Here is a 26,031-nt window from a genome sequence, read left to right on the forward strand (position 1 = left end):
TTTATAAACAAAGCATTTTATTAATAAAATGTTTACACCTTTTTTTTTTTTTGCACAATACATCAGACTGGTAGTGATTTAGCATGTTATTACACTATAAAAGTTTATTATGAATGCTTAGGCTGAAAAGGCTGTTTACATTATGTCAAATCAACATTTCTTTATTTGCATTCTATGCACTATATGGGAGTGTAAGGACTCAAACAAAAAGGAGAGAACAAAAGCCTGGTTTTCCTCATTAGCATCTACAAACCAACAATACAGACAAACCTGTACACGCTCTCAGGACCAGCCCAAGAGAAGACTAAAAAAAGTCTCAAAACATTCATAAGCTTGGGAATTCATCACTACAATATTTCATCACTAGTAATCTGACTACACTTCATGCAGTGAAGCAATGGGTGGGAATTTGTGCAGTTTACAGTGCTGCAAATGCTCTGTAACTTTGAGCGGCTTAAGTTGGTTTTAGTAAGAGACAATAGAGTAAGAAGGCACAGACCTTTCAACCCTTGGAACAGGTTAACCCACCCTAGAATGAAAAGGCAGAATGTTGTTATGAGTGACAGGAATTGCTGACACAAAGGTTAACCTTTACACATTTTACAGGCAAACATTTACTATACTGCAAGAGCTCTATGCATATCAGGTTTTGTGTCCTGAACACTCAAATGCAATTTCTCACTCAGAAAAAACCTCTTTTTCTTCATTGTCCTCAGTGTGGGGGGTACAAGTGGGAAGATTACCAGAAGTCTTAAGCATCTTAGCTACAGAAATGCAATCCATTTCTGTGCCTTAATCAATTAGCTCACCATCACAGTGTCAGTGTTGGATACACAATTTCAGAAAGAGGAAGTACAAGAAAGAAAGTTAAAATACAGAAGAGTGGACCAGAGGCTTACAATAAGTTGCTCCTCCAAGTAAATGTGCTTTGAGCCTTCATTATGTGGTAAAATACAGTCATGGCACAGGTCTCAGCTGCTGTGACAGTTTCATGAGGCTGTGCTAATGAATTACCCTTTTGCTTACAAATATTTGCTGCTGTGACAGATACTTCTAGAACTTTGTGGCAAAAGAGACACTCACCACCTATCCTTGTCTAAATCCCATAAGGAAACAAAGAACAAATTGCCAAGAAAACATAATGGATTTAATAGGAAATACATACTGTAACATGAGTAAAAGTGAGGCAAGATAGTAGCAGTGAATCTATCAAGGTGTCAGAATTACAGAATATTCAAGTGCAACAACTGGATGGAGTATCACACCCACAGTGATGAAGAGCATGACAGAAGAGTGGTCTGTGTCCTTCAACATTTGAAAAAGTTGGTTTGTTCAACAATACTTATGTGAAAACATCAACAGAAGCCAAGCAAAGCAAATCCCAACCTTCTTAAAAGAAAATCTTTACAAAAGTAATTAGCTCCTTAAATAAAATTTATACTTAGTGTTTAAGCAAAAATTTAGGAACATCAAATTGCGGGTTGATGTAACAGGAACAGTAAAATTGTTTCTTCTTAGAAGTCTTAATTCAACAGTGAGAAAACTCATCCTACTGCCTTGATTCTTCATGTAAAATAGGGAGCACCAAGTAACTCTCAGCCATTAGAACTTTTCTAAGTATTTCTGAATAGCTCTTTATGGCATGTACACTCTGACAACACTATGTTAAAAATTCAGGGTTGGGTGGGGTGGGAGGAAATGGAGGGGGGAAGGAGGAAAAAGCTGACCCTAAGAACATTTTGACAAGTCAAAGGCTAAGCTCATCAGTATTTTTGGATTTCAGCATAGTCTTATATCCTTGAAAGATTTGTATCTGTGACACTTTAGGGATAAAGTCTGGTCATTCTTGTTCAATTTTTTCCAAGTTGTACATTTTTGACAGTAGCTGAGCAAGAAGTGATTTGCACTCAGACTTTTGAGACGTCCAGAATATCAGAAGGGATTTTTCAGAAACAAACATTAGTGTCAGAAGGCCTAAAATAATTTTAGGGAATGATGTTTTGGCACCTGAATTTTTGTATGATAGAAAAATATGTATTTTCAAGCATATTCCTTTTGACAAGCTGGAGCCAAATGACTCAAAGGAAAGCTAACATGACTATTTTAATACTAGAATCTGTACTTCCATCTTACATTGGTAATTCACACCATCATCATAGTTCTGTAAATCTTCTGTGACCTATCATCACTAGGCTGTGATCTATTACCAGAGATGGGATCTGAACATCAAACACCAACAGTTTTCTTAGGGAGTTTTTTGCAGATTTTTAGAGACTTAATTCCAAGTATACAGTTCTTCTGCTTTGAGTAACTGACTTGTGATGTACAAACCATCTCAGGCGGCTGTACAATGACTTCCTGCTAGAAAAGTTAAGAAAGTTTGTCCTTTTCTCTCAACTATGAATCAAAAAGCCATTTTTAGAGGCTGTAAGTATTCAGGAGAGATACATGAAGCCTTTTTACAAAATGAGCAGGCAGTGTAGAAGTTGAGGCCAGTGAATTATGCAGGTTCTCCTTGTTCTGGAGATGATTTTGCCCTGTTTGTCTGTGGCTATTGCTGCTGAGTGAGGTTCACTGCAGAGTGAGCAGCTCCACTGCTCTGACAGCTTCTGTCCTGTAAATCATCCAGTCCTGTGCAGATTGCTGACACAGCTCACCACAAATAGCCTACACCATCCTTAACACACACTAAAGACTGTTTCACAAGCAAGTAATTCAAACATCACTGCTAAAGCTTCCTTTTCCAACTAGTAATGTGTTCTACTGGAACTAAACACTAATGTGAAGGAATAATTTAACCTTAACAGTGTAAGAAAAAAAATCTTGCTGAGGCCAACTTTTAAACCATTCAAGATTTTCACCGTGAATTACTTTTTGATAATTAAAATGAAGCTCTAACCAAGATTGTAGCTCTCCCTCAACCAGGTTGAGGGATTAGACTTCCAAATCAATAAGTAGGTCTTGTCTCCTCTCCTCTTACCCTCTTCCCAAGCAAGTAAATAATCCTTCTTGAGCAGGCTGGTAGCATTAAATGTAAAGCAACACATCAAAGACTCCAGTCTGCATAAAACATCCTCTAAACCATTAACTCTCTGATCCTGCAGCACTTAAAGGAAGGGTCTCACTGATGTCAGCAGGGATCTGGAGTGCAGTGATTTGTTGGACCTAAAATAAAGTCTTTACCTTCACAGTAACAGCAAAAGTTGTTAGAATTGTCTTAGAACTTTTCAAAGCACCTGTAACAATTTTCAGTAGTATGATTACTAAATGTCAGCTTCCAAATTTCACCTAGTTGGGTACTTGACATACCAGTTTTCAGCATGTATATAAAATATCCTACAAAACTACCTGCAGCACAGATTGAGAACCTGGCAAGTCAGCTAAGTGACTGTTTCAAGAGAGGGTCAGATGAAGATACCTTCCAAAATCTGCAGAGCACATTCAAGTTACTCCAAAGCTTAAGAATGAAATATTTATCAAATTTAATTTTTGTTCAATTCTATAACTTTCATGAGAAAGAACTGGTGGTGTTTAGAAGTTGCACTAGTCATATTTTTTCAGCTAAAAATGCTCTGATCAATGATATAACATACACCTCATTACATTTTTACATACATGACACTTTGCCATTTCAAACATGTTCTGCAGAAATTAATCTGTGCAATGTGCTCTGGAATGACCCTGCCTGAGCAGGGAGGTTGAACCAGATTATTCACTGTGGTCCCTTTCAACCTGCACCATTCTGAGATTGTGTAATTCCCTTTGACAGTATCTGAAAGTTGAGTCTCTGATGAGCTCCACTCATTAGACAGAAAGACATGGTGGAATAAAACTTTAATCCTGAGCTTTTTGAACAGCTTCTTACCAGGAAAAAAGCTATTAAAAATTTAGCTGGAATGGTTGATAATCTGCACTCCAAACACTCCAATACCAATGCATCTCCAAATAGAGAAGCTATGCTAGGAGAAAATATAATCAATTCCAGCAAGCCTAGTGCAAGATCAAAGCAGCTGACCTAACAAATTATTAATACAAAAGAAACCACTTTTCTCTACCAAAAATGAAACAATGAGCATGTGCCTCTCATGCAGGGAAGATTGCATTCCAGCATTCAGCAGGGCCAGTGATCAATAAACACTTATGTGGACTCAGAGGAACTTACATCAACTGTCTGTCTTTTTAAACAGGCAAATATTAAGAAGCAGCCTCACTCCAGGGCAGGCAGTTTGGACAATCTGGAACACTGGCTGTTACACTTCACCTGCTGCAATTCAAGATCAGAACTGCAGAAAGAGTAGGGTGCACACCCATGGAGTTGGATTTCTTGGGCTCTCTGGAAGCATGGAGCCTGTGGGACTATGGCAAAGAAGGCAGAATTGGCAATGTGGGCAGGGTAAGGAAAAGGCATGACAAAAATGTAGTCACCAAATATCACTAAATTCACTGACCTGCCCAAAAACCTCAATGTACCAGTTTGCCTGTTCTGCTCCAGCTCTCCAAGAATTTTCAGTAAAACACAAATGAATCTGAAGTACAAGTCCTTAAATTTCTTACAAATTTTCCTACATTTCCTTCAGAGAAAATACTTGAGATGATAGAAAACCAGATTAAAAAAAAAGAATAAGCATCATCATGAGCTCAGTTGGATACTAAAGCTAACCAGCATATTTTAGTATATACTCAAGTCTATTAAGCTCTTTTTCTTCAAAAGTATAAAAGTTTCTCACTAGTGCTGGTAAGAAACAAAAAGTAAAAATAAATAAAATAGCACAAACAGGTATGGTCAACCTATAGTTTAATTGAAAGCCTACTAAAACCCATACAGAATAAGCTAAACACTGATTTGCTAAAAACCATCACAGATGAAAAACCCCAGGAAGCAAGAGGTAATGATCTACATTACCACATGTCTTAAGGTTACTTCCTATGTGTATTTTTGTGCCTAAAATAGGAAAGACTGGGTGCACCCCAGATGAAAGTTTGTTCAACAGACAGGCCTTGTGCTGCCCCACCAGGATATTTTATTGGCCCTTTCAAATGTCATTGAAAGAGAAAGAATTTCATCTGCCTCTGGATGAACTCACAGTGACAATACCTAAAATGCAGGAAAAAAACCCCTGATGGAGATTCCTCAAGAGTTTATCCCTAGGTGTGGAATGGAAGGAGTGTAGAAGACTCTATTATTTTTTACTGTTTTTACATAATTTATAACACTTTAAACACTGGTCTCATAAATATAATATGAACATTTTACACATGCCAAGCAATTAAAAGCTTTCCCCAAAACCTTGTAGGTCTTATCAGAACCACTGGCAGCATCTGTTTACAGCATCTCTTTTTAGTCAGTAACCACTTCATTTAGTCAGACCTGTGAGTAATTTTCTTTAACCAATACCTTAATATTAAAAAAACTCGTAACAACAAAAAGATGCCTATAAGCATACCAGTTTGCCTTAAAGTGATTACAGTCAGCATGAAAAAGAAGATTGTCTGTGGTTTAAGATCTGTTGCTTGTGTCCCCACCCCCAGTGCAGATCATCCTTAAATAAAAAGTGCAAATGGGATTTGGGGACTGGATGGACTGATTTGCCTACTATTTGTCTTCAGTTGCTTATTCTGTAGCCATCTCACATCAACTGTCCCATCATACTTTGGAGTAGCTACAGCAAAATTTAAAATAAGGCTCACTGAAGAAAAGGAAGAAATGACATCTAACTTCCAGACTCCTCCTAACCCAATCTCCCACAAAAGTGCTCATTTCCCTTTTTACAAAAAACCTCCCAAAACCTTGTTTACAAAACTACGAAAACATTTCAGTTCTACCATCCACGTAGTCACCTTCCAATCAAGCAAGGCCAAAGAAGTGATGAGGATCCCTTTGCAGGCAGGGGACACTGCACGCCGTGGAAGCCAGCAGGCTGCCCTGACCGCTGCAGTCTTTTCTGCGCGCGCAGGCGTCCGAGGAGCCGGTCCCTTCTTGGGGACCTCGGGTGTTTGAACACCAGCAGATAAAGATCTAAGACTGATATATAAACCCAACAGGAACTATTAACTTCCAAGACCACCTACTGTATATAAAGTTTGACTTTCTAAGGGGTCAGTCAACAGCAGCTGCGCTTTGTCACCGATGGCTGGCGTCGAAGCTTGAAGCCCTTCCCACTGGAGGCGGGGTTGGTGTCAGTGGATGGAATTCTGCGACCTACGAGGAGGCAGGAAAAAGAAATATATAGGAAATGTTAGACTTGAAACTGGTTCTAAGCATCTGGTGTATGCTCTGTATACAAAAGTGTGCCTTCAGTTAGCTGTAGGTCACCAGGGATGACATTCCTGCCCAGCAGGATGGCAGCAACTCTCTGTGTTACGTCTCTAAGAGGGATGGCTGCACAAAAGGACAGCAGAGGCAGTTTGAAGTCAATTTAGCAGCAGTTACACTTCAGATTCATCTAGACCTGTACAGCTAAGCTGTAAAAGCACTTGGAGAATACTTTGCAGGATGCAATACCATCTGGAATAGCTTGAGAACAACCATCTTGACCTGGATTTCCACAGATTACCTGCATCAGGCTTAACAAAGGAGTGCTTGTAGAGAGAGCTGCTTTACTCATCTCATCAGTCTTTAAAATGGACTGTTCCTGGTTGAGCATTCTCTTCTGAGGAGGATTTATGATTTTTTCTCCCCCATAATTTATTCAAGATCAATTTTAGAGAGCAACTATTAAGTCAATAAATCAGAGGCTAATCTACAGCACATAGTTTTTACATCAGCTTCAATATATTCAGCTGCTTCTATAGACCCTCTTTTTTTTCTGAAGTCTGATGTTTCTGTAGTTTTCACAAACAGGCTGACACACCTGAACATTGGTGCTGCTACTTGATACATATCCTCCAAACAGTATTGCATAGAATTCACTATGGAATACTGTCTTTTTATTCACACTTATAAAAAGTATCATTGTTGTCCTCACCACAAATGGGACAGAAAAGATTTGCAATTTAATATAAAAAACCCCCAAGGTACTACAAACATACTTGAGGAAAATTTACATACAGTAGTTGCTATTCCCCATGCAGTAGTCTGGCATTTATGAATTTTTATATTTTTAAAAACACATTTTTTTAGCCTAAGTACAAGCACTAAGAATGAGAACTTAATTCCTTTTCTCAGATATATAAAGTCTGGATCATCCTCATGCCATTTCCTTCCTCCTCCATAACCTTGGAAGTACTAATTGGAACATTCAATAACAGACATGGTAAGAGGACACTGACTTCTGACAGGAGTACCCAGCCTGCTATTTATCCAGCAGCATCACAGTATGCTGAAAACCTCTAGAAGGAATATTTAGAGGTCATTTGGTGACCAGAAATTCATGCAGCTCATTTTGCAGTTTGTAGCCATGTCAGATTGTAACGACTTTAGTATAAAGTCCGTAAATTTTCACCCGAACAGCACAAAAAGTAATATAGAAATCAAATTTCTACTCAAGTTTTTTGCAGAAGAAAGTAGTTTAAATACTTACTAATTAAACATTTTAAATACTTACTAATTTCTATAAAGAGTTCATTAATGTTTATTGCATTTTTCGCACTTGTCTCTACAAATATTGCATGAATGGAATCTGCATAGTCTTTAGCATCTTTTTCCATGACTTCTCTGGGGAAAAAAAAAAAACAACAAAAAAACCAAAGAGAAATTCATGAATGCAAAAGAACCCCATTACTCAAAACCTTAAGGGACAGATAAAGTTTTTAAGTGTCTCCTATAATGAATATTTTACCTGTTTAGCATCACAGTGCTCCCTTCATGCTGAAGCTGATGCTCATTCTTTACTCTGTGCTGTCTCCCTGCCTTGAAGCATGAGCACAGTCATGAACTACCCAAGGCCTTCATCCATCTGACAACACTGCAGTGATTTTGTCTGGAGTGCTCTAAGCTTAGGCCTGCAATCAATCCTTCTGCTGTGATATTCACCCCACCAGCTTCATATGTCCTAAGAAGATCCTAAAGCATTATTTCCAATCATGCTGTGCATTTCTTATGACTGTTTACCAAACCAAAGAATCTCCCAACACTGCACAAATCATCAGCACAGCATTTACTTTGCATGAATATGTAGCTATAAAAAAGGAATATTTTTATACTGAGCACACAGGTGTACAAGTTATTCTGCACCCCAAAGTAGGCAAGTTGAGGATTTTGTATATTTCCTGAAACAAAATGAAAAATACAAACCCCAGTAGCTGTAAGGAACTCTGGACTTTACATTGTATCACTTCATGTACAATTTCTACAACACACAGGCTACTTTCAGTAATGAGGGACTTTAGGATATCAAGAGCATGGACTTTGAGCATTGACTCAAATATTGCCTCTGACTAAAGTACAAGGAAGCTTCCTCATTAGCTTGAGGAGCAATGTTTACACCTATGATGCCAGCTGAGCATGTGAGATGTGAATTCTGTTTTAAAGAATTTTACACTCTATTTCCTTCAAAAGACATGCTACTTCTAATGAAAGTTATTAGAGCTCACTAGATAACTTCTAGGTATTAACAATTTGTAAAACCATACTCAGAGCAACCTTTGCAGTGGTTCTTTAAACATATAACCAGCTGTCTCCTTTGAGACACCAGCTGTGGTGCCTTTTCCAGCAAAACCTAAACCCAAGAAGTTTACACACACCTTCCTTCTGAATTTTGGCTTATTTAACCAGGACATCAATAAAAAAGGCCTTCTTTTGTTTTTAGTACATGCCTTCCTGAAAGTTTGGCTCTTCATAAAGTTTCTCAAGAGCTTTTCCCGCTCCCTGCAACTATTTTGGCCACAGCCAATTCCACCCCAATATTTAAGCAGGGAAGGAAGGCACCTGAACAAGCAAGTTAGAAAAACCTACACAATGCTTTCCAACAGGCTTGGTGTTTTTCCTAACAAAATGAGGTGCTACAGACTGACAGGGGCACTTCTTGTAAAGTGAGGTAAACAGCTTCTATTACACTATAGCTTCACAGGCAGTTTAGGTTTGTGTAACTTGGCACTGCCACCAGAAAAGGTAATCCTGTCTCCCTGTAAACTGCTCATTCCTAACTCTGCTATCCTCACTCCATTATGCCAGCAAGTGTTCATGGTGTGAGAAAGATAAATATACTTGGATCAGCTTTCTTTTTTTTTTTTAAGGGTTAGTTTTAATCTAGATCTATTTTACAGCCCAATTTACTGCCCAATCACACATGTACTCACACCAGCACAGGGGAGGAAGTGGGTGAGACCATCCAAGGGCAGACTAACCACATCTTCTGACAGCACAAGCAGCTCAAACCCCATGTCCTCTGAGAGCAGAAACAGCTCAAATCCCTTGTGAAACTACAACACTACAGCAGAACAGCTGAAATTGTTCTATACCTTTCAGCTGCTCTAAAATATTAAAATATTTAATGCTAGGGCTTAAGGAAAACCCTCAAAACTGACAGCAGTTATTTACCTGACATCATTAAGGTCACACTTATTTCCTGCAATAGCTACAACAATGTTGGGAGGTCCATGCTGGCGAAGCTCTTTAACCCAGTTCTTTAACGTTGAGAAAGTTTCCTAATGTGGGGAAAAAAAAAAAAGAAAAAAAGAAGGCGGAAGGAATTAAGAAATTAAGAGTCAGAACTGGCCCATGACACAAATCAAAAACCCAGAAATTGTAATGCTGGGTCAAGATCAGGTTTCTTACCTCTTTTGTGATGTCATACACTATAATGGCTGCTGCTGACCCTCGGTAATACATCGGGGCTAAAGCACGGAACTGGAAAAAAGACAGCAAATATAAACCTGATCTTCCTGTGACCTCCAGAGCCTCACCACCATTAGCACTACTACTGAAAAAAGGGAAAACCAAGATGACAGCAGTGGAAAACTTTCCTTTACAGTCACAAGCAGTCTGTGCAGTAGAACGCACGATCTCCCAGGAAGGCATTGTTCTCCTGAGGACAGGCAATAAATCGTGTGGGCTCAGCAGCAGCACCTACTGCAAACAGCAGGAAGGCAAACTTGATCTTATTTTGCCTAGATTAGAACCTCTCCCTTAACAGACTGTCTACACAAACATGCATGTGCTCGACTTTAAACACCAAACAAGGACAAAAATGCAGGGAGAAGCAAGGTCAACTTTGACTAAGACAAAAATGTTAAGAAACCTAGCATATATTAATTTTGATCTGAAATGTTCAGAAGCTGCTGTCAACTTCTAGCCCCATGGATCAATTACCAGTCTTAAATGCTAGAAATGTTGATTTCTTCAGAATCTAACTTATGGCTTTAGAGATTTTGCTTCAGTTTTTCCCTCAAATTTAGAAGCACGTTTAAAAGAAAAAACGGCAAAAGCCCACAAAACTATCTGCCCTGTTGCAAATAGAGCTTTAAGGAACACACCAGATAAAAGGCTGCTTTCTTGTGATTTTCAGAATTAAATCTACAGCAGGTCTGTTTGCTTTGTAGGGCTGTACTTTTGAGTGGACAAAACCTTATGAATCCAGTGCTAAAAAAAAGTGATAAACAATCAAGTTGCATCAAAAATCTCCATGAAGCATTCTTAAGAACAATGGGATATTCTGCCAACTTTAAAAAAGCCAAGACAACTGATCTAGCAACCAGAACTCTCCTTCAAAGTGCAGAGTAAACTGCATGTATTGGTTTCATGTAAGCATTATGATTTAGAGCTTTTGTGCATCTTATTACTCAGGGTAAAAATAATGAATTGGATACAGTTTTTCATAAAGGCTCATTCATTTCTAATAAAATACCAATTTCCTTTTGCTTAGTACAGTTCAACTGAGAGCAATATAATAAATCATAAAAATCTTGCTATAAAGCAGAATTCCAGACCATTTACATTTGGCTCTCAAATTCTGTTTTGAAAATAGGATTTTGAATGCAAAGTTCAGAATATAAAAATATTTAATAGTGGGAAAGGGAAACATGGGCAGACATTCAGTTCACATTGGGACATAATCCCTCTCTTCCTTCTAAGTACTAAAATATAAAGGGAAACATATTTGGTAAACCACCACTTGGACTGGTTGCAACCTGGCTTTTTGATTATTCACTATTTACATTGGGAACAAACCAACTTTCACTTGCTGATTTTGTATTACTCTCATTTCCTGTCTGCTAACACTTAGATACTTTTTTCCACCTAAGAGCAGTCAGCAGATAAAATATATTAACAAAACAGATGTTACCAGAAACACTGGATTTTCCTTTTGCAATTTTTCCAAAGACTTCAGCTTGCCCCCCAGCCTCCAATTTGTGTTTTGAGAGAATTAATGTAATTATGCATAATGTAACTATGCAGGGAAACTCAAAACTGTTAGGTAAGAAGGCAAAAATCCTAATTACTGTAAGTCACCTCCTATCAACTGAACTCAGTGCAGAAGAAATAAGGTATGTGTGCAAATGAGGTGTGTGAATGACTTGGTGCACATTTCCAGCTCTGGAACAAGGCTGTCCAGCCACCCCAAAGCCACTGAGAGCAAGGGGGTGCCCAGTGCAGTGCAGCACTATTTGCAGCTGGGCTTTTGAAATGGGAAACAGCAAACACTCCTCAAGGAGCCAGGACTGTGAATTCCATGCATTCCACAGCTCAGCAGAGACATTTCAGTTCCAAGAATGGTGTGGACATTTTTAGTATTCCAGATCTATTCCACAGAGGGAATCCCTTCCATAATTCATTGGCAGATATGTTGTATGACCAGAAAACTGTGCTACAGATTTCAGGGCCAGGCAGGTGTACAGCCCATTTGTGACAGCAGTGACAGTGCTGTCCTGCTCTGGAGAAAGGAACCTTTGTGAAGATACTGAATCATTTCAGAGTAAACATCCCTGCTCACATCTCACTGACTTCCTTGGTTATACTGGAGTCTCAAGTGACTTCTCTCAGATATGGAATATAAACTTCACAGGAATCACAGCTCCTGCTCTGACTTCTCTCAGATATGGAATATAAACTTCACAGGTATCACAGCTCCTGCTCAGAGTCCTGTAAAGACACCTTTCCTTTTTTGATTCAATAAAGATATCAAGCAACTTGTATGGAAGAGAATTAAAGAGGTATCACTGAGAGTCCAAAAATAGACCAGGAACATGCTGGCCATGTACAGAGATGCTTCCTCAGATTAGATGTGCTGAAGGCAAATTACAGGGTCCTCCCATTGCTTGCACAGTTCAAGTGAACAGGATGGAATGCTAAAACGTAATGGATGCTTCCTGCCAAATAGCGGCAGGCACGTTTATAAAGCTTTTCATTTAAGAGAACCAACCTCTAAAAATTCATACTCTACCTCTCAGAATATCACTTTGCAGCAATAACATTCCAGAATGGGCTATGATGTTCACTTAAGACAAACTATTTTAGCAAATGCTGACTGACTGCTGGCACTGGAAGGGCTCAGGATATTTTTGATAACACAGATACTATTGGACATATTCCTGGGAAACATCCCTGACAACTTCACTTTGCTTTATATGGTGCTGTTGGAAGGAAATAAAAAATTGTCATTCAAAATTGACAGCACTAAATCACAATACAAATACACTGGAGTTACTTCCTAGGCTGTTATCAAGCCAGAAGGCTGGCAGCTCAGTTCCACCAGGATTCCAAAAGGTCAAGTCCCTGTGGATAGGGATGACTGAGGCTTTACAAAGTGTTTGTTTTGTTTGTTATTATTGGGAGGGTTGTTTTGTTGGTTTGTTTGTTTTTTTGTTTGGGTTGTTTCTCAAGCCAATCCTAAAAAGCAGTACAGCTGTATTTGCCAATTGTTATCCTGAAGTTATAAGCCAACCTTTATCACAGTTACCTCACATCCTAAATCAACTCATCTTGAGTAATTCACAGCTGCCAGTAGTTCACTTGCAGCCAAAGCAAGAAAAAGCACTGTTAATGCAGCTACTGTAATTTCTACCACTCTTACTAGTAATCCATAAGCAAGCAAGCTCCCTGGAAAAGTCTTCCTCTTAGCTCCAAGTGAAAATCATGCAAATTAATTAGTTGGGATTTCATTTGATTAGTCATTTTCTTCAAAGCTTTTGTTGCCTTTCCTCAGAACTATGAATGCTGCAGAGATCAAAACCCCAAACTACCAAATTAAAATTCAAATTTCAAAAGAGATTCGACACAGCTTCTAACACCATCAGATTTGATTACTAAAACTTTACAGAAGAATAAAAGAGTAGTTATCACCTGTAACACTGCTTGAAACTGCTCTGGAAAACCTAACTCTACATCCTGCTCACATTTACAACCCTAACAGTGAAGCTAACAGAATGTGTCAGCAGTTGTGTATTTTTCCAGAATCAAGGCCTTACTTGTACTATGAAACATGGTAATTTATCTCACTTTGATTCTTGTGTTGATGCACTGACTGCAAATATTGCAGTTGAAGGTTTAAAACTCAGCTAGAAATGGTGCTAGAGAGAGCTGCTGGCTTCCCCCCACACCAGCCTTGTCTTCTGTGGAAAGACCATTCCCTTTCAGTGAATCTAAACCCAGACTATTGCTCCATAAACTCCTCTTAGGTAATCTTCCTTACCTTTACACTTAAATCATGACAATGAGAAATAAAAACATATCTACAGCACCCACATCTTGATAGGAATCTGCACAGAAACAAGTGTTGTAATACATGTTTGTAAAACCAGATCACTTTGTGACTTCCAGGGGCAGAGTTGGAAACAACCCAAGCTCTGGCCCAAACTTTCCCCACAGATGCTGACTTTACTCACCCGCTCCTGTCCAGCTGTATCCCAAATCAGGAATTTATGCAGCTCATTTTGATACTGTACAGTCTTGGTCATAAATGAGGCTCTGAAAAAAACCACAGAGTTCATGCATTTTGAGAATATAAAAACATCCTTAGAACACTCATTACCACCATGAGCTTTCAAGAAGGTTCACATTCCACTAAAAGTGAGCCTAATTGCATTTCAACACCATTAATTAGCTGATGTATTTCTGCAATGAGTGAAGAAAACCAAAGTGATAGGATATTCTTGTAAAGCACAGCAGAGACTTTCACTTCCTTTAAGACTGCTGCAAATTATGCATCAAATCTGAATTTTCTGGTCAATATGGAAACAGTTTCCTAAATCATAGATTCTCACTGAATTTATCTTACTGGTTCTATAAACCAAAGCATCCCTGTACAGTCAATTTGAAGTGAAAAGTTGTGTTTCTGTAATTCACATCACAACTAAACCATCCCCAGTGGTACCTGACAAGAGGCTAAATGCTTCTCAAAATCCTCTGACAATTGGCTGAACAAAACCCTCCAAACTGGAGTTATCCTTGATGACTTTTAGTAGGAATAACGTCTCTTTTGTTATTAAATTTTCCAGCTGCTTTTCCCAGCCAAGTAGACACTATAACTTGTTTGATATTCCTTTTTGATGCTCTAATGAATATTCTGCAGCACCTGGAAGTGTATGCTGGTTAAATCTGCCCTCAGCATCCTGAGGGGAGAAAAGCTGCAGAATTCTGGCAAGGCTTCTGCAGCTGCCCGTGTCAGAAATTGAGCAATGACCATTGACAACAACAAAGTGCGATTGCTCAGCTGATTCTAAGAGGAATGAAAACAGGACAGGAAACAAGATTGTATCTCATGAACTCAAAGACCCAGAGAATAAAGTTGAAGCATTCTCAGCTTTAGTTTTGCAAGACGCTCAAAGCTGTTCTAGTCCTTACTTTGTCCTCTCCACCTACAATTCTCAATTGGGAATTAAAAGCAAGGCATAAAAAAAGTTAATTTACTTTAAGTTTTTGGACTGTGTATCTTGTTGGAGCTTCACATAATCCCAGCATTTGGGCAAGTTTTGATTCATTTATGTAGCAAACTACCAAAATAACCAGTCTTCAGAGCAGTGAATGATTTTGTTAAGGCTGGTAAAAGATAGATTTTCAGTCTGTCACTTCAAGCAGCTATAATGCTCTCAGTTCTGTTAATAAACCTCTGTTAACAGAGAAACATAAACAAAAGCATGCTTGTACAGAACATTTTGCAGTTCAATGTCAGTATTTACACTCAAAAAAAAGGGGGGGTGTAAGGGAAAAGAGAGAGATCACAGAGACCCAAATTTTTCAGAAGGACAGGATGAGACACAGCTGATCTTTATCAGCAGGATCTTTTTTGGTAGAAGCTGTAGCAGAGCCTGTGGGACACCACACCTGAGACAGGAAGCTGTACTGACACTCCCAAACACCTCTTGGCAACAAGCAAAGTTCCATAAGCCAAAATTGATTCTGATCAAAGCAGCCCAAAAGACACTTGCTAAGCAAAAAAACAACAACAAAAAAAGACAGCTAAAGAAAGAAAAAGATCCAACCACTCCAAGAATTCCTGATGCTTGCTCTTCCTTCCATCCATTCAAAGATTTGAGATCAATAATGTTGCTACTCTGAGGCTCAAATTTCAAATATCCCCCTTACCTATGAGACTTACTGCAAAAACAGTTTCATCAGTTAGATTTGTGTGTGCATTGCATACAAATGTGTAACATTTTAACTAATTAATGGTGAGACCTACCTGAATTAGTATGTTAACCACCCTCAAAAACCTAGGAGACTTACAGTACTTGAGTCTTTAAAAAAATGAATTAGAAACCGTGGAGTTGCATAATAATTAGAATTTGAAATGTAAGGGTTGTGCACAAGAAAAGCATGCTGTCCCTTTAAAAGAAGCATCTGTAGTGTAATTTATTCATTGTTAGCTTAGATTAACAATACAAAAATGGGTCCAGACCTTACACATGAAAATGGAAGCTGCAGGAGTGCTGAGAGCACTCCTCCTATGTGTCCTGAGGTAGCTCACAAGCTTAATTAAGGCTGCAGTTATGTTTATTACCACACTCAGCTGCCACACACGAAGAACTCCCAAGTGATCTATTCAGGTAATTTCATTTTATTCTTGCATCAATCACATTTACTTCATTTAGTTTCTTACCCTATTGTTGGGTTGATGTTGGGATCAAAGCTATCTTCAACAAATCTCCACACAATACTTGATTTGCCCACGCCAGTGTCCTAAGAAAAGAACAGAAACAGTTGAAAGCAGTATTAATTACTATAGACAGATGATTCTTTTGTCCTCAAATCCTTCAGTAAACTGCAGTGAATAACATATTCCTGCAGAGAATCTCAGAGAAGTTGTGAAACACTTCAGGTATTACATTAATTTAGTAGAAAATGAAAGGTCTGTTACAAGTTACAGTCCTCTAAACAAAATTGTTAAGATTTTTTTTGAAGGACCACAAAAATCTGCATTCACACTTACTGTAACTCAAACTTTGGGCTTTTTTACAAAGCTATGCACATCTTCCAATGGAACAGCAGTGGGAAAACACCACTCTTGGTAAAACATACAGCAACTGAGTACAGCGTACAAGGATAGAGGACCAGTGGAGTACATGAAATTATACAAGTGTGACACATGCATTCAACCTCTGACTAATGCTGTCCCACCCTGCTTAATGAAAGACTTGAAATTTCTTCTGTGACGCACCTGAAACACGTTACTAATGCAACTCTACGTGCTAAAAATGGTGAAAGAGGAAACAAACCATGAAAATTCTTTGTATATCTTTGCACCATCGACTCCACGGTTAAAAAGCAAAAGATATAGAGAAGTCACATTTAGAAGTGAAATTAAACTTTTAGTGGTAAAGTGCTTCTCAGTAGAAGCTGGACATTTGAAATTGTATTTTATTTAAGATGTGTGAAGACAAACTTTTTGCTTTGCATTTCCTGAGTCATTAAAACTTTAAGAAATAAACCCCTGAGGAATTGCTTCACTGAAAATGAAGTTTTACATCATTCATGCTTTTTTTTTTCCCAAACCTCCTGAATATTGCAGTAATTTGGGTACACTACGTACAATTGTATTCATCTTGCCAAGCTATTTTCCTCTTGAGAAAAAACACATTATCATAGCTCTGTATTTTACACAGTTTGCAGTCTCATTAATCAGAGCAAATCTTAAAAAGAGAAACACAGATATGGCTCCTGGCTCAGGGAATTGAAGGACAAGATTTCCTGGGTGCTTATTCCCCTTTTCTTCTGTAGCAAAAGGTTTCTCAGGACAGGTGAACGCAAACAGTAGTTACCCCAAATACCTTCACAACACGAAGGGCACACAAACACATAATCTTCCCCTTTGAAGGGCAAGGTGGCCATTTAAAGCAGAAAACAACTCTGAACAGAGGGTTTCAATGCTGGTAGTGACACCTCCACCTGTTCACCGTGGGGCTCTCCAAACAAACCACGCCAAAAAGCAGCTTCATACCCTTACAAAATTTTAAACTTCTGCTTCACTTCGCGTCTCCTCCTTCCACCACCTGCAAGACCTTCCCGCATATGTTCCTACAATATAAGTTCAGGCCCCTCCCTCTCTCCCACCAGTTTGATTTCAGGTGCTTCTATTTATTCTGTGGACTCCAAGCCCGAAAGGGCCTGGGAGGAAGAGGGACAAAGGCATTGGATAGTCATGCTTCCTCTCTTATTTTTTTAAAAAGGAGAACAGGGTAGAAAAGGAGCGATATTGACCCGTGGCAGACACCTCCCTCGCGGAGGGAAGGCGCGTCCGCCCGGTCCCCTCAGAGGGACGGGGCGAGGGCCCGGCAGCGCCCGGGGAGAGCTCCCCGCGCTCGGCGCCTCTCTGGGCTCTGGCAGAGGCTCTCCAGGCTCTGAGAGAAGCTTTCCGCCATCGCCACAGAGCCTCTCCAGCCCCTGACAGAGGCTCTCCGCCATCACCAGAGGCTTCCCGAGCTCTGACAAGAGGCTCCCCGCCACCACTGAGCTTCTCCAGCCAGCCCCTCATTCCGCTCCTACCCTCCCTCCCGCCGCCCAGCACTTACCCCCAGAAGGCAAACTTTCAGCTCCCTCAGAGCCATGGCCGGGCAGGCAGCGTCTTCAGCGAGCGCCTGAGACGCGGCCCAGCACGATCATCGCCGTCCCCGCGGCGGCCGCCCCCCGCCCGCCCCGGTTACCCGCACACCGCGCTCCTCCTCAGGCTGCGCGGACGCGCCGCCATCTTGGGCGGCCGCCGGAGTCCCCGCCCGCGCCCCCCGCTCGCTGTTGTCCCCCTTGGGCGCTGAGGGACCACTCGACCCCCGGCAGCCGCTGCTCCTTCACCCGGTGGCGTTTCGGGGCTGACCCGGTGACAGGAAGCACCCGCGGCTCCTCCCTGTGCCCTCCCGCTCCTCCTCCTCGCCCATGTCCATTCCAAGATGGCCGGTAAGTGGGGCCGGCGGGCGGGCGGCTCAGCCGGGGCTGCCGCCGTCCCTCCGAAACCAACCCCCTGGTATCTCTCTTCTGTTTTTTGTTTGTAGGGATCCCTTTGTATTTTGTGGATTTGCAGGATGACTTAGATGATTGTGAGTAACTGTTTTTTATTTTTCCGCTCCCTGTTCAGGCCCGCGCTCCCACCCCGGGGTCCTCCTGTCGCCCTCTTTCCCTCTCCGCATTTTCACCCCGGTGAGGGCGAGGGGAGGATTTTGTGGCAGTTCTGGCAGGTGAAGGGTCCCGGGGTGTTGGGACCATCCCCGCTGGTTCCAGTGCCCGCTGGGCTCGGTGTAAACAGCAGCTCCAGCAGCCTGGGAAAGGCGCACGGAGGGACGAGGGGATCAGCCCCGCTCCTGTTGTCAGTGGGAATTAGGACACTTAGCCCAGGGATTGCTCAGCTCAGCAATGAGACTTTCCAAAGCTGTAGGGGCTGTGAGGACGCGTCTTCTGCTGCTCCTGCAGCTCGGGATGAAGGGAAGATCTCCGTGTGTGCTCCGGTTGGATCGCACAAACTGCTGGGTTTGGGTTGGGTACCGAGCCCCGGTCCCGCAGCAGGGAACGGCTCCATCACACACCCGTGTAGTCCAGGGCTGTGTTCCAGAAGAGCTGGACACCTGTCAGACGTGAACCAGCCTGGTAAGCGCTGGGACTTCAGGAGATAAAGCTTTGACAGTGATACGAACTTCTGTTGCCTTAGAAAGCAGCTCTGTCTGTGGGGTGGCTTCCTTGATGCTTTGGATTGACTTTTCTATTAAAAAAGAAAGATGTTGTATTTGTTTCTTGTGTGAAACTTTGTTTCTCGCAAGACTTTTATTGTTTGATACTGCTTGGAAATGTGAAATAGGTGGCCCCATCCCACCCACCTTCCCAGCTGAGCATGAGAAGCTGATTTAGGAGAAAGGTGGTCTTCAGGAACACCAGGGGAAATGTTGGAATACAACTGGGATCTGAAGTCTTTCGTTTGGAAGGTGTGCAGGGATGTTGCCTCTGTGGGAGGAGCTGGTTCTGTGGAGTTCTCTTGGTTGTTGCTCTCAGTCTTTGAGGTTTCTGCTTTTCCCTAGTAGGCAGCAGTGTGTAAAGTGTGAGAAGTAGAAATAAAAGCAAACTCAAAGGTCGTTTTCTTATGGGTTTTGGCCTTGGACCATCGCTGGGAGTGTTTGTTGTCCATTAGTGTTCACTCCTTGGCTGTACTGTTTAGACTGTCACAGTTTTTTTTGCCAAGTTGATTAAGAAGCTTGATGCTTGTAAGGCAAAACTCGAGTGAACAAAAATATCCAGATAAAGAGAGTTTTGCCATAAGTGGTAATTCATAAAAGAAGTTATCCATTCCAGGATGAGCATGGAAATAAATGTACCTTTCAGAGATTTATGAAAATGGAATTATTTAAAAATATTCTTTGATTATGTTAATTAATCTGACATTGCCTTTAGAATTATGGAATTAAGAGCTCTCTGTTGTAGCAGAGTTCAGGTGTCCCATGACTAAGATAATGTTGTCCAGAGACTTGGCTAGCAAAGAGTTCAGGATGTGTTTCAGGAAAGCCTCAGTGAAATAAATCACTGGAACTGGATTCTTACTTGCTTAAGTAAATAGGTGCGATAGTGTCATGAACACTTAAGATCAATTGTGTTGAAACAGGAAGTCTAGGGACTTATTCTGAATGTCAGAAAAAGCTGTAGTAAAATCTAGCTAAATTCAAGTGCAGCTTAAAAGTTGCTTTTCATAAGGTAATGGGTCATCTGGAAGAAAGAATTAGCTTATTTATGCCCTTTGTGTAATTAATAAGAAAGTATTTAAATAATTTCTTTTTCCTTCTACAAGCACCAGGAGGGAAAATTACCTTCTTGAGCTGATTAAACCATTGTGCTGGGTGCTGGTATTTACTGGTTTGTGCTGTGAAATCTGAATAGTGACACTGGGGGGTGACATTGAATTGCTCCACTAGGTCCTGTGACCCTGAGTTTCTCACACCTCTGAGCAGCATTTAAGCACAGTGAACTCAAGTTCAGCTGTGAATACTGTCACATTTATTTCTGTTTATAGGTGAACAGATTTCAAGCTCACTTTTTTGATCTAGTTAGAGGGAAAAATACTGAATAATAGATGTACCTGTGAAGGAAGATTAGATAACAAATACTAGTTCAGTATTTGGGATTTGCTTTATTTGGTGTATTCTGAAACCTGGGGGTATCCATTGTGTCCTATTTTATGGAAAAAGAAAACTAAAATTCTTGAGAGCAGACAAAATGGATTCTGCCATGATTATTCCTTACTTATGTGTAGTGAGAGTGTATGGAAAAAATGTCAGGTATTTAACTCTCAATCCTGGGCATAAGTAGTGGTGCTCTGTTTTCTCTCTGCTCTTGGAGGCACTGGTGTGTGCTTAAGTACTTTAAATGAATAATGGAGCTGCTCCATGCAGTAAAATTAAACGTGTACATGATGTTTACAACATTAGTCCCAGGTGTGGTATTGTAGTCAAAGTTAGAACTGGGATTTATTTCATTGTTGTTTGAATTGGTAGGAATTCTGCACTATTTGAAGTGAACTAATAGCTTTAATTGTTAAAGTGTTTCTAATTAGGCACAGGTGGGAACTAGGCAAAGCTAATGACAAGTATATTGATTCTGATCAGTCTTTCTTTGTGTAACAGGTGCCTAACCTCAGAAGTCAGCTACTGAGTGTCTGGCCTGTGTGAATTTCCAATATATACACATAATTGCATAGACACAAGGGTAGTCAGAGTTTGCTGCAACCTCAGAAGGGAAATCTGCAGCGCTGCAGACGCTGTGGAACTTCCCCTGAGCTGTCAGGGACACAGCAAGTTTCTTCTGAAGCAGCAAATCTGGATCTTCCCTCTTCAGATGCCTTGACTGGGGGGAAGTCCCAAAGCAGATTTATCCCAGACAGGTCTGGGCTCTGCAGATTGTTTACACTTGTGCAGAAAAATGTTTTGAACCAGACAGACCCTTCTGTTAGGAGCAGGCATGAGAAATAATAATGACCACTGGAGGGGAAAGAAGAGTGTCAGTGCAATATGTCATCATTTTAAAAAGCTGGGAATAATTAGCATCTGTTTCCTATTGTGTGGCTGTGGGTTCACTTGTAGTATCTGTGTGCACATTGGAAATGTCAATGTTCAATCTAATCCCACAGTTCTGTTTGTTTGAGATCTGTTGAATTTGTTGAGCGTGTTGTCTGCGAGAAAAGCAGAATTTGGAACTTCTGTAGTATTTTAACTCACCTGGCGTCCTTGGAGACCTTAAACCAATCTGCTTTTTTTCCCCTGAAGACCCAGATATAGCATTTTTCTCCAAGTATGTTCAGATGACTTCCTCTTTTACTGAGTTGTATTTCTGAGTGTCTTTTGACTTTTGCTGAATAATTGGAAAGCAGAGTTTTACGTAGGAAATGTTGGGAAAAAACTGAGGCTTGGAACAGAAGGATTTTTAACATATCAAGTGAGAGAAGAGTGGGTTTACACAGAAAAAAGCCCATAGTTAGTAGGTGCAGCAGGGAGCTCCCAGCACCTTCACAAGTGCTGTGAAGTTGAAGTTTTTTCCCAAAGTTTGTGATGTGCAATTGTCAGCTGAGCCCTCTTAACTCAATGCATGTGGATCCTCCACTGAAAGGGCAAAGTAAAGCTTGTTTAAAGCCAAGGATTTTGACAGTTCAACTTTAAAGCTTGAGTTTACAAGTCTGTGTGCAAGTGTTGTACTCAAATTCATTAGATACATTTAAGATCATCTTGTAAGCTGTTTGCAGTGATGTGCAATTACTTTTCATTTAAAGAAATAGTTACTGGTTTCTTGTAGTTTACATTGTAACATCTCTTGCTGACTCTTGAATTTTTTTTTTTTTTTTTTTTTTGGTTACTTTTTATGTCTTTCAAGTTGGCTTTGAAGATTATGGACCAGACTGTGATAGCATGAGGATAACAGCATTCTTGGATATTCCTGGCCAGGATAACTTAACTCCACTGGCTCGTCTAGAGAAGTATGCCTTCAGTGATAATGTATTTAACAGGTAAGGGCACAGCAGGCACACTTGGTGGCACCGGAGTGCACTGTGCATGTTTAGATCTTGCTGTGTCTTTCATTATTCTCCCAAATACTTGCCTGATGTTATTTCTATTTGAATAACTTGTAAAACGCTTCCATGAAAAGAGATTTTCAGTCTTGATTATCAAATAAGATCTCTTGATTCCATCTTCATTTTGTTGGTATTGGAATGTTCAGAGAACAGCTTGATCTGTTTTATGGTGCCATTTACATTTGATAAGTTCCCCTTGCATCCCATCTAAGTGTCACTGGCTGGGTTTTAAGGCAATTGTTCTGTTCACTCCACAGGCAAATTATTGCCAGGGGTCTTCTGGATGTCTTTCGAGATTTCAGTAACAATGAAGAAGACTTTCTGACTGTAATGGAAATAGTGGTCAGGCTCTCTGAAGATGCAGGTTTGAAAGTTTGCTTTTGTTTGTTTTTTAATTTGTGTCAGTTATTTTACGTAAATTGCAACATAGGAAATGCTGACTTCCCATTTTGAGAAGACAATGAATGAACTAAGGAAGCTGAATCATCTAGCAGGAAGATCTGTCAGTGGAAACAGATTCCTTTTTATCTCTTGGTTTTGAAATATTTTTTATGGAAATGTTAAATGAAAGGCCTATTCTTAGTGTGGGGCCTGAAGAAACATTTTTCAAGAAATTAGTTAAATTTGATTTGTTGTATCTGGTTGAAGTGGCACAGAGCAGTTTTGTGTTTTAATAGTTCTTGTGCATACATTCATGGTGACTGATTTTCCAGCTTGTGATCTCATTTTATTGGATTGATTTGGGAACTGATCCCAAGTCTCTGAACTGTGATGATGTATGTAAGGCTACTCTGTTTTATTCAGCTTTCCCATAAGAACAGGCAATCTCCATGATGCTATTTCTAAGTTTTGGTTATTTTAATTTTCCTCTGTTGTGAAAACATGAAGAAAAATGCTACCTTTTTTTTAAGGTACCTGATCTTCATTTCATATTTACCAATGTAATCTGACTTTTATTTCCAGAGCCAACTGTTCGCACAGAGCTGATGGAACAGATTCCTCCTATTGCCATCTTTCTACAAGAAAGTCGACCAAAATTCCCAACAGCATTTTTTGAATACCTTATGCCCATAGTGGTGAGGTACCTCACAGATGTTAACAATCAGGTAGGAAAAACAGACAAGAGGAGTTGAATCTTTGGAAAATTCTGTGTGGTTCAGTGGATTTAAGGCATGAGAAAGAGATAAGAGGAAGTTCCACGTTGGTTGATATCTGGCTTTTATGTAGTGCTCTGTGTTTATTGGTTTCAGTACATTCTGCTAGGGAGGTCTGATAATTTTTTTTTGTTTTTTACTACTTCCCTTAGCAGATAGATAATGGGAGACTTCAGGGTTTGTCTGACAGGACATGGACAGAATCTGTTACAGGAGTCATGACTTGAAAACTCTGTCTTCTACTTCATCTTTTATCTTATTTTCAGAATGTGATGAAATGTCATCTAATGATTGTATTAAACTTTAGTATTTGTTACTAATTCCTTATGGTAATAAACTAAGACTTTTTTCTGGGTTTGTTTTTTTTTGTATCCATTCAAAGGATAGAGGCTTTTGTGGTTCTTGTATGTGTAAATGTTGTTTTTATAGTGACAGACTGCTTTTGTGTGTTTGTTTATAGGTCAGAAAGGCAGGCCAGGAAGCACTGCTGATACTGCTGGAACAAGATCTCGTGGCTCAGAGTGACATTGAAAATAAGGTGTGTCCAATTCTGCTGGACCTCTCTGCTCCTGACAGTGATGATGAGTACAAGGTGGAAGCTGTCAATGTAAGTTGATAACATTAATTTATAATGGTGATTAAGATGAGGTCCAGGAATAGTGCTGACATTGAATAAAGCCATTAAACTTTGTGTTTATTCAGTAAGATATTTGTATTTTTACTTTAACAAAACAAGTCTTTAAATTTTATTCTGAATTTTTGAAAATATCAGATTTAAAGAGACCATCTTTATGCTTCAGGATGCTAAATGATGTCAAAATAGTAGCTGAATAGCTTTAAAATACAATTGGTCCTTGGCAGCCTTTTTTAAAATTCTTGTTAGGATTGTTAAATTCCCGAGAATGTTCTTTACATTTGCTTTACCAGGTTTCACAGTAATGTTGTAGAAATGTGACCTGATCTCTGTTCTGAAGTGTTCTGAAAGAAACATTGCCTGGTGACTTTCAAGAAATCAGTTGACTCCACAGAAAAGTGCTGGTGTGTAATTACATTTCAGCATGGATATCTGACACTTGACCTGTAAAATATTTTACCAGCTAGATTTTCCTCTTCCTTGTTTGGGAGTTGGGAATTGCTTAGGCAATTTTCCAGGATGACATCTGAGCACCAGATGCCTTTTAGGAGTTTGAAAATTTGTAGGAAAGTCCTTGAATGGTCTGTTCCTTAGTTGTTGAACATTCTATTACAAAGGCAAGCATTTATTCTAGAAAGGAATAAAGCTCATTTTTTGTGAAGGTAGAAAGCTTCAATATTTTTTGAAAAATAAAACCAGAAAGATGAGGACTGTAATCTGATGATGTTTGTGTAAGCATTAAACCCCTGGTGCATCAGAGCCCCTTGCTTTCTCCCTTTGCAAATACAAGAATTACAGCAACTTCTCCCAGAAAGTGGGAGCTGAAAGGAAACACCCAACCCAAAGCACATGATTTTCACAGCAGAAACGTGGTTTGTGTTGGTAGAGGAAACTGATGGTTCCTCAGAGAAAGCTGAATTAACGAGCATGGTGCAAACTTCCTCTAATTATACACTCTTAACTCCTAAAATTCCTGGGCATCATTCCTGTAAAGTGTGCAGGGGCTCACATAAATAACTCATTTTTCTGGCACTCCCATTTTTGTGTCCTACTGTATGGCAAACTTCTATTTTATTGTGGTATCTGAGCCTACAGCTGGGACTGTGCATGTTTTTAAGTATCTGAGCTGTTAAAGACCAGTCTCTTACTTGCATGCTGAAGCTTGGGATATTTCTAATATGCTTCAAGAGTGTGGTTTTTATAAGATCCTTAGTGCAATGGAACTTTTGTCTTCCCCATACAAAATGCCAGTGTTGGCCACATTGCAAACACCTTGAAAACAAATCTATTAATAAAAAGTCTATTTAACCAGATAAAAGACAAGGAGTTAAATGCAGAAGTGTTATGTTCTGGCATAGAATGATTTAAAGTAAAGCTGTGTTTGTGCTTTACATAAAACAGGTGTATGGAAATACAAATAATCTGTAGCAGTTTCATGTATTTGATTGTAATCACTGTCTTGCTCACTGAGGTAATTTTTAGGAGGAATATTTAGCTGTGCTTAAAAGCTTTATAATTTTCTTCTCCTTACTCATATTCCTTTCCTGGTTTTCAGATAATCTGTAAAATGGCTTCTATGTTGAGCAGAACAACAGTTGAGCACATGCTGCTTCCTCGATTCTGTGAACTGTGCAGCGATGGGAAATTGTTTCAAGTCCGAAAGGTTGGTGTGTGCCCAGCCCTACAGCACCTGGCAATGAGTTTGTACTGCTGTTCAAATGCTCTCCCACATAGTTTAGTCATAACTCTAGCTGATGGACTTTCAAAGCATCTGGAAGAGAGATTTTGATTTATTGACATGGTTCTTAGTTTCTGTGGTTCAGTAAAGGAACAGATAATA

The 26,031-nt window shown here is 39.9% G+C and overlaps 2 protein-coding genes across 3 annotated transcripts in view; one reads left to right on the plus strand and one right to left on the minus strand.

Moving 5' to 3' along the window:
- On the minus strand, positions 1-18,167 carry RAB22A (RAB22A, member RAS oncogene family). Its single transcript, XM_036395797.1, has 7 exons — positions 17,884-18,167; positions 15,975-16,054; positions 13,762-13,843; positions 9,716-9,787; positions 9,479-9,585; positions 7,545-7,654; positions 1-6,199 (listed from the first exon to the last, which is right to left on the minus strand). Exons 1-7 carry the CDS (start codon positions 17,917-17,919, stop codon positions 6,102-6,104), a joined length of 585 nt encoding a protein of 194 aa, XP_036251690.1. The 5' UTR covers positions 17,920-18,167; the 3' UTR covers positions 1-6,101.
- The window catches only part of LOC118694627 (serine/threonine-protein phosphatase 4 regulatory subunit 1-like), a 20,981-nt gene continuing 12,977 nt past the window's right edge, over positions 18,028-26,031 (plus strand). Inside the window, exons 1-7 of one of the 2 annotated variants that reach the window (XM_036395795.2) lie at positions 18,028-18,262; positions 18,358-18,402; positions 22,205-22,337; positions 22,661-22,767; positions 23,367-23,509; positions 24,018-24,164; positions 25,747-25,854. In XM_036395795.2, coding sequence (XP_036251688.1) covers positions 18,256-18,262; positions 18,358-18,402; positions 22,205-22,337; positions 22,661-22,767; positions 23,367-23,509; positions 24,018-24,164; positions 25,747-25,854 — 690 coding nt within the window. In that variant the 5' untranslated portion in view covers positions 18,028-18,255. The remainder of the gene's footprint in view (positions 18,263-18,357; positions 18,403-22,204; positions 22,338-22,660; positions 22,768-23,366; positions 23,510-24,017; positions 24,165-25,746; positions 25,855-26,031) is intronic. The other variant, XM_036395796.2, reaches the window with a different exon arrangement.

Source organism: Molothrus ater, chromosome 17 (assembly GCF_012460135.2).
Source record: "Molothrus ater isolate BHLD 08-10-18 breed brown headed cowbird chromosome 17, BPBGC_Mater_1.1, whole genome shotgun sequence".
Lineage (NCBI taxonomy): Eukaryota > Metazoa > Chordata > Aves > Passeriformes > Icteridae > Molothrus > Molothrus ater.

Bases quoted from the DNA above. Each gene is read 5' to 3' on its own strand.
- RAB22A (XM_036395797.1), bottom strand. From the start codon at position 17,919: ATGGCTCTGAGGGAGCTGAAAGTTTGCCTTCTGGGG. The intron at 16,055-17,883 runs GTAAGTGCTGGG...TTCTTTTCTTAG, and splicing joins TGAAAGTTTGCCTTCTGGGG to GACACTGGCGTGGGCAAATC. The intron at 6,200-7,544 runs GTAAGTATTTAA...GCCTCCTCGTAG, and splicing joins TGAACTCTTTATAGAAATTA to GTCGCAGAATTCCATCCACT.